The sequence below is a fragment of the Haemaphysalis longicornis genome, unplaced genomic scaffold, assembly GCF_048455015.1.
Source record: "Haemaphysalis longicornis isolate Haplotype H1 unplaced genomic scaffold, Haemaphysalis longicornis Haplotype H1 scaffold_1, whole genome shotgun sequence".
Taxonomy (NCBI): domain Eukaryota; kingdom Metazoa; phylum Arthropoda; class Arachnida; order Ixodida; family Ixodidae; genus Haemaphysalis; species Haemaphysalis longicornis.
This window is the reverse complement of record NW_027526203.1, coordinates 249,621,687-249,632,897: the sequence shown is the minus strand read 5'-3', so window position 1 is coordinate 249,632,897 and position 11,211 is coordinate 249,621,687. Positions and strand designations below refer to the sequence as shown.

The 11,211-nt window shown below is 54.6% G+C and overlaps 1 protein-coding gene and 1 pseudogene across 1 annotated transcript; one reads left to right on the top strand and one right to left on the bottom strand.

Moving 5' to 3' along the window:
* Positions 1-5,020: 5,020 nt before the first annotated feature.
* Positions 5,021-7,284, top strand: LOC144169183 (uncharacterized; annotated as a pseudogene).
* A 743-nt stretch (positions 7,285-8,027) lies between these two features.
* Positions 8,028-9,450, bottom strand: LOC144158536 (exonuclease GOR-like). The gene has a single exon (XM_077689464.1). It carries the CDS (start codon positions 9,448-9,450, stop codon positions 8,101-8,103), a length of 1,350 nt encoding a protein of 449 aa, XP_077545590.1. The 3' UTR covers positions 8,028-8,100.
* Between the last annotated feature and the right edge of the window lie 1,761 nt (positions 9,451-11,211).

The following is an 11,211-nucleotide window of genomic DNA, read 5'->3' as shown; positions in this document are numbered from 1 at the left end:
GCAAACCCCGATGCAGTGAGAGCTCGCGAGGCGGCTGCAAAACGCATCAAGCGCGCTCAGCCCGAAGCTGCCGACGCGCGGTTTAAGCGCGACTTTCTAGACGAGATGCTTCGGCCTCTCTTTCGCGCACGGCGGGATCCTATCGGCGAGCGCGCGCTGCCGCCGCCCTGCGCGCCCTCCGCTCCGCAGCCTTGTCAACAACCACCTCCTCCATCCGGTGACTCGTTGCGAAAGAGGAAGCGCGTCAACAGCGATTGCCTTTTATAGTGTCAGTCACGTGCGAGTGACGTCATCATGACGTCACTCACACCAGCGCCACCTGCGAGTGAGTCATCGAACTAGGCGGTCACGTACCACGAGACACAAGGGATGGACAGACCCACGACTTTAGGAGCTTCGCCCCTAAAATAAGCGTGCATGAACTTTTATTCGCCTCATTGTGAACAAGGCTTCAGTAACGAAGCCGAAACGTCTTGTTGTTGTTTTAAAGTTTTTAAGTTTCTTTTGGTCGGTGTCTCGCTTCTACTCCAATCTTTCGATGGAACGAAACTTGTTTTCTTCTCAGCATGGCCCCTTTAAATGTCTGACTTCTTATACAGGCCTGAATACCTCAGAATGGGCACCCGCCGCGGTGGCTCAGTGGCTAAGGCGTCGTGCTGCTGAGCCCAAGGACGCGGGTTCGGTTCCCGGCCATGGCATCCGCTTTTCTGATGGAGGCGAAAAGTGAAAACGCCCGTGTTTTCGAGATTTTGGCGAACATTAAAGATCCCCAGGTGATCCAAATTAATCCGGAGCCCTCCGCTACGGCGCGCCTCATCGCCAGTGCAGCGTCGGCGCGTTAAACATCATAATAACCACTCAACTTCATGATGGACATCAGACTACGTGCCAATTGGAATTTTGCGGCCCCTGCAACCGGTTGCTGCTCAGCTGCTGGGCTCCGACTGTCGGAGCAGAGAAAAGCTATACAACGGGTGGCGACACTAGCCCCTACTTACTCTCGATCGGTACAACCACCAGTGCCTTCAGCAATCCTCAACCCAGTGAATACTAATGAGCACAGGAAAAAGGTTTCCGCCAGCTACTAACCCTCCGTGCCTTTCTCGGTTTTCGGGTGCTCGTATGTGCGACAATCAAAGGTTCATGGACCCTCACGATCGTCGCATTATTATTTCCCCCTGAGCCCACTCCTTGCCCACTAGGCATCCCCCCATTCGGACAGAAGTGCTTGGCCTTTAGCAGTTACAAAAACCAGGCCCTACCAGCAGGTACTCAGCTCAGAGGACTTTCACCATTTGACGTAATCCCTCCTTCTTTCGTCGTTTTTTTTTTTTCACCAGGCCAAGAGAGAGACGAGGAAGAAGAAGAAGAAGAGCGCTGGAGTCTGTTCCGTCTCCGTTTTTTCTGTCAATTTTCGCAGTGTTAATTAGCAGTTACCGCGCTATAATTGGTACCGATGTGCGCGTGAAGGTACGGGGGCGTCGACCGGTACCAGTTTCGAGCAAACGGTACGATTTCTGGTGATTTACGCGGACTTCGTATTCGTGGTGGTGGCGGCCTGCCGATAAGCCTACCCAACCTGCCGAGGACAACGGCCGAGGACTTCGGCCCGCTAGGCCGTTTGGGCCTAACCCCGGCGTGGTGAAAAAGTACGGCATCATGGCTTCCGAGATGGAGACGACCACGTCTCCGGAGGAGTTAACGACCCCAGGCCCCAGCAACAGCGGCGGACCGATGTGCGTTGAGGTTCCAGGTGAGGAAATTTCCTCGGAAGATTTTAATGAGAGTTCCGGTTGGTCGTACGTGGGCCGGCGTATCAGAGCCCCGGCCGGCGGTCAGGGCGCCTCCGCCATTACCCACCAGTCTAGGCCTAAAACAAGGTACCACTTCGCCAGAAAAGTGATCGCATCGACAACGAGGGCAGCGAGGATGCCAGACGTGCTGCCGAGAGAGGACATCAAAGTGATCGTGAGGCCGCGGGGAGGCCTAAACATTGCAAGAACGCAGACAGCGATCGTTGCCTCGGCCATCATGGCGGCGGCGAGGGTTTCGAGAGAAGACAGTGCGGCGGATACCTTCTGCTCTAACCTACACCAGAACATCATGGTTGTGAGTACCCCTGATGAGGGGCGGGCTTTGTCCTGTGCCAAGATCCAGGCAATCCGTATCGGGGACAAGATACACGAGGTGGGCGCATACCAAACCACACCATATGGTACGGTCAAGGGGATCATTCGAGGCATTCCCACCGAAGATACTCAGGTGGAGATTGACCGCAACGTCGTTAACTCAAGAAATCCGTTAGCAAGAGGAGCGCAACGAATTGGCAACACGACTACCGTAATTGTGGTCTTTGAGGGCGAAAAGGTTCCAAATTATGTATGTTACGGCCCTGTATTAACAAGGTGTAGTCTGTATCGCAAGCATTTCGATGTCTGCAAACACTGCGGCAAAGTGGGCCACAGAAAAGACGTTTGCCCTAACCCTGATGTGAAAGTGTGTTTCGACTGTGGGGCCAACAACCCTGCTAAGGGCCACGAACACGAGTGTAACCCGAAATGCAAGCTTTGTGGGGGACAACACCCAACGGGCAGCAGAGAATGCAAAAACAGATACAAGACTCCCTACGTAGTAACCAGAAGGCAGTGGGAGCGCAAGATTGCGGAGCAGTGCGTAAAGCAACAACTGGCGCCCGGAGAGTTTCCACCGTTGCTGCCGTCAGCAGGAGAGAGCGGCACAGCTGGTCACCGTGAGTCACGCTCGGTCGGGGACAAAAGCAAAAGCAGACACCGAAACCGAAGCACGAGCCACCGCCGCCAATCGCAATCCAAAGACAGAGTCGGCTGGGCAGACACGGCAAAGTCCGGGATAGCCAAGAGGGGGCAACAGCAACGACAGCAGCAACAGTCATTGCCATTGCAAAGTGGTAGAAGGAAATTTGAAGGTGAAAGTGGGGCGATGAAAGCGCTTAGAGACGCAAACGAGGCGTTGCGGAAGAACACTGAACTAGAGGCGACAGTCAATAAGAGTAAGGAAATGGCAGAGCTGAAGAGAATGATGGCGGCACAGTTACAGCGACTGCAGGCACAGCAGCAGCAGCAGTTATCGCCACCACCACAGCAAATGGCAATGACCGAGGATGAACCAGAAGTAGAGGTGGACCCGAGGGAAGCGAACGGGGCAGCGGCGGCTCCGGCACCCAAGAGAAGGGCAATTGAAAATCTTAAAGAGCGTAGACTCACCGATAGGGTCGACAACCTTGAAGATAGGCTCGACCGCATTGAAGAGTATATTCGCACGACGTTCACCACGACCATCACCGACCGTTTCACAGCAATTGAACAGACATGCCAGCAATTGGCTACGACAGTGCAGAATTTGGCGACGCAAATGTCTAACTTTCAGCAAACAAGGATAGGGCATCAACCACCGCAACCACAACAGCAGTGAAAAGCCTCCTGGTCTGGCATTGGAATTGCAACGGTTTTGCTGGGAAGAAGCCTGTACTCCAGCAACACTTACAATACGTATCAAGGAAGCCAGATATCATCATGTTGCAAGAGACCCGCATTGAAGAGGTCAAGCTCTCGGGTTACCGGTCCCACGCTAGCCCGCCAAGCCTCCGGGCGGTGGCTGGCAGTAGTGACAGGGGAGTTTGCACTTTGGTGAGGAAAAACCTCCCGTACGTCGAGCACGAGTTGTTGGGCAAGAGCACAATTGAGCACACCATGGTAGAAGTGCTTACGGGGAAAAAGGGGAAGGAAAGCACTTTTCTGGTAAACTTGTACAGTAGCCCGTCACACGGAAAGCAGAAATTCAAAGCACTGTTACACAAGGCGTGCAACGTCGCGGGGCCCGACAGCAGGCTGGTAATCTGCGGGGACTTTAACGCGCCCAATCAAGCCTGGGGTTACCACAAAACATTGGCAAAGGGCAGGGACTTAATGCAAGATGCTACTGACTTGGGTCTAAATCTAATAACCGACCCAGCATACCCTACCAGAATCGGCAACTCGATCACCCGAGACACAACGCCCGATCTCACTTTCGTCAGGGGTATCGGCGGCGGTACGGGGGACTTTGAATGGCGAAACACGGGGCACGAGTTGGGCAGTGACCACTACATTGTGGAGGTAACTGTCCCGCTCGGTGGCGACGAAGAAGTCGGCAGAAGCTTTCGGAAACATCGACTTACGGATTGGGAAGCCTTTCGGAGGTTGTTACCCGAGGAGAAGACCGAAATTACAGACATTGAGGAGTGGTCGACCGAGATTGTAAAGAAGGCAGAAGAGGCCACTAAGGAAGTCGAGACGGACGAGCGTATCGAAAGGTTCGACAACCGCCTGGCTCACCTCATCGCGGCCAAGCAGTCCATCCTGGCGAGATGGAAGAAGCAGCGGACAAACAGAAAGCTACACAAGGAGGTCGCCGAACTCGATGGCGAGATCGAGTCCCACAGCAGAGTGCTTTGCACTCAGCAGTGGAATGAGGCTTGTAACGCGGCGGACGGCCAGATGCACTGCGGCAAGACGTGGAGTATGCTGAGACATCTTTTGGATGAGACCACGACCAAGACGCACCAGCACAACAACGTGGCCAAGATCGTCCACAGGGCGCTGACCGAGCACGGGGAAGATGGGGTGAAGAAACGCCTTGACGATAAGTACCTGCCGGTCACTCCCACAGAGACGCACCCGGACTACCAAGGCGAAGCAAACGAGTGGCTAGATCGAGACATTGAAGTATGGGAAGTGAGGGTTGCTCTGCACAATCTCAACAGCAAATCCGCCGCTGGTCCCGATCAGGTTACGAATAGAGCGCTGAAAAATCTTAACGAAGCGGTCATCGAGAACCTCACGGTATACTTCAAAAAATGCTGGCGAGCCGGGTCACTGCCCCGGCAATGGAAAGCTGCCAAGACCATCTTGATTCCCAAACCGGGCAAGCCACCCAACATTGAGAACCTCCGGCCGATCTCGCTTACATCCTGTGTGGGCAAAGCGCTGGAGCATATGTTCTCATGAACAGGTGGCAGAGGTACCTGGAAGATTCGGGGCTTTACCCAAACACCGTCATCGGGTTCCGAAACAAGCTCGGAACTCAGGACGCCATGATACAATTAAAAAATGAAATCCTCGATGACACTACCAACACGCAAGACAACAGAGCCATCTTGGGTTTAGACCTGCAGGGTGCTTTCGACAAAGTGAGGCACTCTGCAATCGTGGCCCGGGTGTCGCGGCTAAACATGGGCAACAGAACCTATGCGTACATCAAGGATTTCTTGACGGGGCGGACCACCGAGATCAACGCCGGGGACCTGCGACTCAAAGAGAAGAAGCTCGGCAGTGTCGGGACCCCCCATGGCTCGGTCATCTCGCCATTACTTTTCAACCTTGTAATGATTGGGGTGGCCGAGCGGCTCACGCGAGTCGCGGGGGTCCGACACACCATCTATGCCGATGACATAACGCTATGGGTCCCACGTGGAAGCGACGGACACATCGAGGGTGCATTGCAAGAGGCGGTTGATGCTATCGAAAAGCAGCTGGGCGGATCCGGGCTCGTCTGCTCTCCAAGCAAGTCCGAGCTGTTGGTGATTCCACCGAAAGGGGCAGCTAGGAAGGCGAAAGGCAACGATCCTGCGAGAGAGCAAGAGAAAATCATGATCAGGACGAGCGGCAGTCACACTATCCCGGAGGTAGAGAAGATCCGAGTGCTGGGTATGCTGATTGAGCGCAAACGAGTGAACGGCAAGACGGTGAACCGTCTCGCGGCCAAAGTCACTACGGCAATTCGCCTCATAAAGAGGGTGTCAAACAGAAAAGCATTCATGACGGAAGAAAGCCTCACCCGGCTAGTGCAGTCCTTCGCTATAAGCCACATTACGTACGTTGCTGCTTTCCACAACTGGAGGCAGTGCGAGCGTACTAAGATCAACGCGCTCATACGCAAAGCGTACAAGGCAGCACTCGGACTTCTCGACTGCACAAGCACCGAAAAGTTCCTGGCCCTGGGAGTGCATAACACCTTGGAAGAACTCGCCGAGGCGCAGAGGACCGCCCAGCTCGTGCGGCTATCGGAAACAAGAACGGGCAGACAAGGGCTGCGTGACCTAGGCCTGGATCCAAAGGAAGGGGGGCCCGAGAATACAGACGTGCATGTACCAGAAGCAATTAGCAGACGGTTGCGGGTATGTCCTGTGCCAAGAAATATGAACCCCGAGTTCAACAAGGAGCGGCGGGTGGCGAGGGCCAAGGCGCTCATAGATCTCCATGCCAAAGACAGGGGTGCTGTGTTTGTGGATGCGGCAGAGTATCCAGATGGCAGAAAAGCATTCGCCGCAGCAGTTTTAGGGGCAGCGACCGGTGCAACACGGACGGCGGCGAGTGTGCGGACTCGAGCGGCGCATCGAGCAGAGGAAGTGGCCATTGCCCTAGCCATCGCCGACCGCGAGTGCACGACTGTCCTCTGTGATTCTAGGACGGCAGTGAAACACTACGCCAGAGGAAGAGTATGTGGTGCAGCCGCACGTGTGTTGCGTGCGGTCGATCTCGCGAGTGAAAGTAGGTGTGTTGTGATTAAGTGGTTTCCGGCGCACATGGGCAGTGATGTCTCGGATCGCGGCAACGCAAACCACAACGAGACTGCGAACGCGGCGGCGCGAGGACTAACCAACCGTGCCGCAGCTACTGCGGTCGACCCGACGTGGTGGTGGGAAACCAAGGACAGGATGACCTCTTACAATGAAATCGTGAACTGGTACAGACTAGATAGAAGGACTATGCCACCACCTCATCCGGGCTTGACCCGTGAGGAAGCAGTAATATATCGAACAGACAGGGTCGTTACTCACCCCGGTGCTGATGAAGCACATATGTCCTAGTGTTTACGTAAGTGACCTTTTGTTGTGTGTGCCGAAAGGAGAGAGCCACTGCGGCTCACATCCTTTGGGACTGTGCCAAGAACCCGCACCAAGCTACAACGATAACAACGATCCCGCCGCGGCTCGAGGCCGCAATGCGTTGCTACGATCAAGAAGTCCAAGCCCAGGCCGTCCAGCAGATCTCGGCGGCCCTCGAAAGGCAACGACCGAGCGAAACCGGAGGGAGGCTGCCACCCCAAAACAGGGGCAGGCGCAGTCGACCAAAGGGAGTAGTTAGGCCGCGGCCGGAGTAGAGGCGCCAACAGCCGGGAAGACGTCATGGCCGCGTCACGGTGACGTCTTCCTTACATGGGATGGCTAATCGTTCTGCAGGCATTTTTAATAAAGTTGCTTCGCTCGCTCGCACCAGGCCAAGGCGTTCCTCTAGCGGAGGCTGTTCCTTTTAGTGGTTTCGAGGCATTGGCCACCATGAGCCACTTGCGAAGGAACTGATTCTCAGGACCAGGAACCTCCACGTCGGCCGCTAGCTGGTATGTCCCATGCAGATAGGTCTGCGGCGTCTTGTATGAAAAAGGACATTTTCGCCGCTTTTTGTTGTAATTTCAAGAGCCAACCTCGGTGGCCACCTAGGCCTGCCTCCGCATCAGGCATCGGTCCCTTGGGCAGGGACTGACCCATAAGTTCTAGGAAGTTCCTGGAGCTCCCTTGGAGTTTTGACATCCCCGAGTAAGTCCTCGCACCCACCAACCACTGCCGTTGCAACCGACAAAAGACAGACAGACAGACAGACAGACAGACAGACAGACAGACAGACAGACAGACAGACAGACAGACAGACCAGAACTTTCACGTTTAATAAACCCAAGAATAAAGAGACATGATCAAGCTTCTCGTACGGAGAGACATCACTTCCTGTCGATTAAGGCCATCAATCAAGGCCACCACTGCCACCGAAGCAAATCACCGTCTAATTGTAATAAAATAGCTCAGAAAATAGCTCAGTCCTAGCCTGCGGCATGCAGCAACATCCTCGGTAGAACCAACGATGATGCCAGCAGGCGTGCAAGGAGCCACGTTCCCGCCCGTCTTCACTCCAGTCGTAGGCGGAGGTGGGAGCATGCAACTTTTTCAGTCCCTCCAGTGCACCCGGTGATTCCCAGCCCTCACACCCCCCAACCGCCAACTGCAACGGAGGGAGCGTCCACGTCTCCAGCTCACTCGGACGGCTGCCTCTGCCGTCCCCCGGCCCACCGGCTCAGTCTATCACGCTGCTCCTGATCTTGCGCCGCTTTCCATAGCATCAGCTCCATGCAGGCCTTAGCGTCCTCTACGCTGTCGTGGCCCAGAGGTCCATCCGGCACCCCGCGGTTCAAGTAGTCGCCGACCAGCGACCGCAGCGAGCGTCGATAGGGCAGGCCCCGGTGGTGAGGGAACACCACGGCCGTGTCCACTACCGTGCCGTGGACCATCCTGAGCACGCGCAGGTCGTTCTCCAGCCCGTGTCCAACTAACACCGTGGAGGCGTTAAAGAGTCGCAGAAGCGCCGCCTGTACGTCTTGCAGCGTGGTGTGCACGTTGCGTAGGTGCGCTGCAGTAATGCCGCTGAAAGCCGTGTTGTAGTCGAGCACTGAGCTTCCGGGCCTCACGTACGAGTCGTACACAGTGGTACCATTGCAGTCCACCACGCTCACCCTTGCCACCTCGAAGCCGCGGATGGTGAAGCACATCTCGCAGTCCAGTGCGAACACTTCGCGGGTGACGCCGTGCCGCCGACTTGAGCAAACGAAGGCCAACGCCGCAGTGTCCCACTTGTCTCGAGCCCCGAGTGGGCACACGTGGTAGTAGGAACTGTTGCATCCCGGGTGGTTGGCCGGCGCCCCACAGCAGCTGAAGCCGATTGCGCTGCACCGTCCGGTGTGGAAGAAGCAGGCGCTGTTGGCATAGTACTCGCCGCTTTGCGTGATCACGAAGGACGCACGGCAGCGGCTGCACGTCTTGCGGCTTGAGTACGCATTTTCGCCCACCTGCATAAATAAGACGCGGCCGGGCTGATCAGGGCATAGCCGGGGATAGCCACAGCGACCCAATTCCCGAGGGCTGAGCACGTAGCGGAGTAGCTGGTCGTATAGATCATGTGTGCGAGGCGGGAGGGGCGAGGTGTCTGCGATTTGGCTCGCACTGCGCCGTCTAGCCGAGCAGATGGCGTCTGTAGAAGGCTTGTGCAAGTCATCCTCGGCGCTGGAAGTATACTGCAGAAAGAGACCATCACGCGCAGCTACAGGGTGCTTTCTGATGCTATGGGCGTCCACGTCACGAGCAGGGGCCCTCTCTCCTTGCAGGGTGGCGGTCTCGCGTGAGGACGGGTGCTGGCCCTTCATGTCCCGGTCCTCCTGCCGTTCTTCAGGCGCCGTTTCTTCTTCCCTGCCTGTTTCCGACGGTTTCTGCTTGGCATCGTCTTCCTTCTTGCGAGGCACGAAGGAGAGTAAGAGGATCAGAGCGCCGATGAGAACAGAAAGAATTTCCACTGACATACTGCCAGTCAAGAGCCCGAGTTCCTCAGCCATGCTGCAGTTCGTCTGAGCAACTAGCAACGTTGCTCTTCCTAAACGGCACAGAACTGCAGTTGATGGTGATGATGATGCTTGTGCGGTTACATGCCTTTGCAACACGACGGTAAAGATTTTCTAGCCTACCGGTTGTGGAAGCCCCTAGCGCGTCTACTGGTTCGCTTTCAACACTAGCTGCATCCTTTGACTGACTGCTTAAAGAAGTCGCCGTTCCACTTCCGTTGGTTTGAGGAACAGTCTTTAGTTGGAATTGTAACAGCCTGGGTTCGAGCCCAAGCGATCTCGAATCGTTTTTAACTCAAGTTATACTTAGGTAAAAATGTTTCATATTTACTGTGTACATTGTTTTCCTAAATAACGGTGTTTCGATCTCTTTTAGGGTGCTTTAATTAAGGTGCAGTGCGCACACTACTATCGAAATCAATTCAAGCTTTGTACAGTGCAGGAAGTTGCGGAACTGTACTGCTGGGAAAACGGAATATCCCTGAATCATGCTTGGTTTATTTTTGTTATGGTCACAACACCCCCTCCCATCAATTGCTGAGGAGGTTGTTGGGAAATCCCTCTCAGAGAAGAGGAAAAAGGAAATGGAATTAAGATGGCGACGACGAGTGAAAGAAAAGAGTGACAGCAGAGAAGGAAGAAAAATACGCGCGAACCCGCCACCAATGAAAGATTCTCTACTGTCACTCTCTTCTTTCACTCGTCGTCGCTATCTTAATTCCATTTCCTTTTTCCTCTTCTCTGAGAGGGATTTCCCAACAACCTCCTCAGCAATTGATGGGAGGGGGTGTTGTGACCATAACAAAAATAAACCAAGCATGATTCAGGGATATACCGTTTTCCCAGCAGTACAGTACCGCAACTTCCTGCACTGTACAAAGCTTGAATTGATTTCGATAGTAGTGTGCGCACTGCACCTTAATTAAAGCACCCTAAAAGAGATCGAAACACCGTTATTTAGGAAAACAATGTACACAGTAAATATGAAACATTTTTACCTAAGTATAACTTGAGTTAAAAACGATTCGAGATCGCTTGGGCTCGAACCCAGGCTGTTACAATTCCAACTAAAGACTGTTCCTCCAACCAACGGAAGTGGAACGGCGACTTCTTTAAGCAGTCAGTCAAAGGATGCAGCTAGTGTTGAAAGCGAACCAGTAGACGCGCTAGGGGCTTCCACAACCGGTAGGCTAGAAAATCTTTACCGTCGTGTTGCAAAGGCATGTAACCGCACAAGCATCATCATCACCATCAACTGCAGTTCTGTGCCGTTTAGGAAGAGCAACGTTGCTAGTTGCTCAGACGAACTGCAGCATGGCTGAGGAACTCGGGCTCTTGACTGGCAGTATGTCAGTGGAAATTCTTTCTGTTCTCATCGGCGCTCTGATCCTCTTACTCTTCTTCGTGCCTCACAAGAAGGAAGACGATGCCAAGCAGAAACCGTCGGAAACAGGCAGGGAAGAAGAAACGGCGCCTGAAGAACGGAAGGAGGACCGGGACATGAAGGGCCAGCACCCGTCCTCACGCGAGACCGCCACCCTGCAAGGAGAGAGGGCCCCTGCTCGTGACGTGGACGCCCATAGCATCAGAAAGCACCCTGTAGCTGCGCGTGATGGTCTCTTTCTGCAGTACGCTTCCAGCGCCGAGGATGACTTGCACAAGCCTTCTACATACGCCATGTGCTCGGCTAGACGGCGCAGTGCGAGCCAAATCGCAGACACCTCGCCCCTCCCGCCTCGCACACATGATCTATAC

What these genes read in the sequence shown, in the direction of transcription:
- LOC144158536 (XM_077689464.1), bottom strand. Translation starts at nt 9,450, where the DNA reads ATGGCTGAGGAACTCGGGCTCTTGACTGGCAGTATGTCAGTGGAAATT.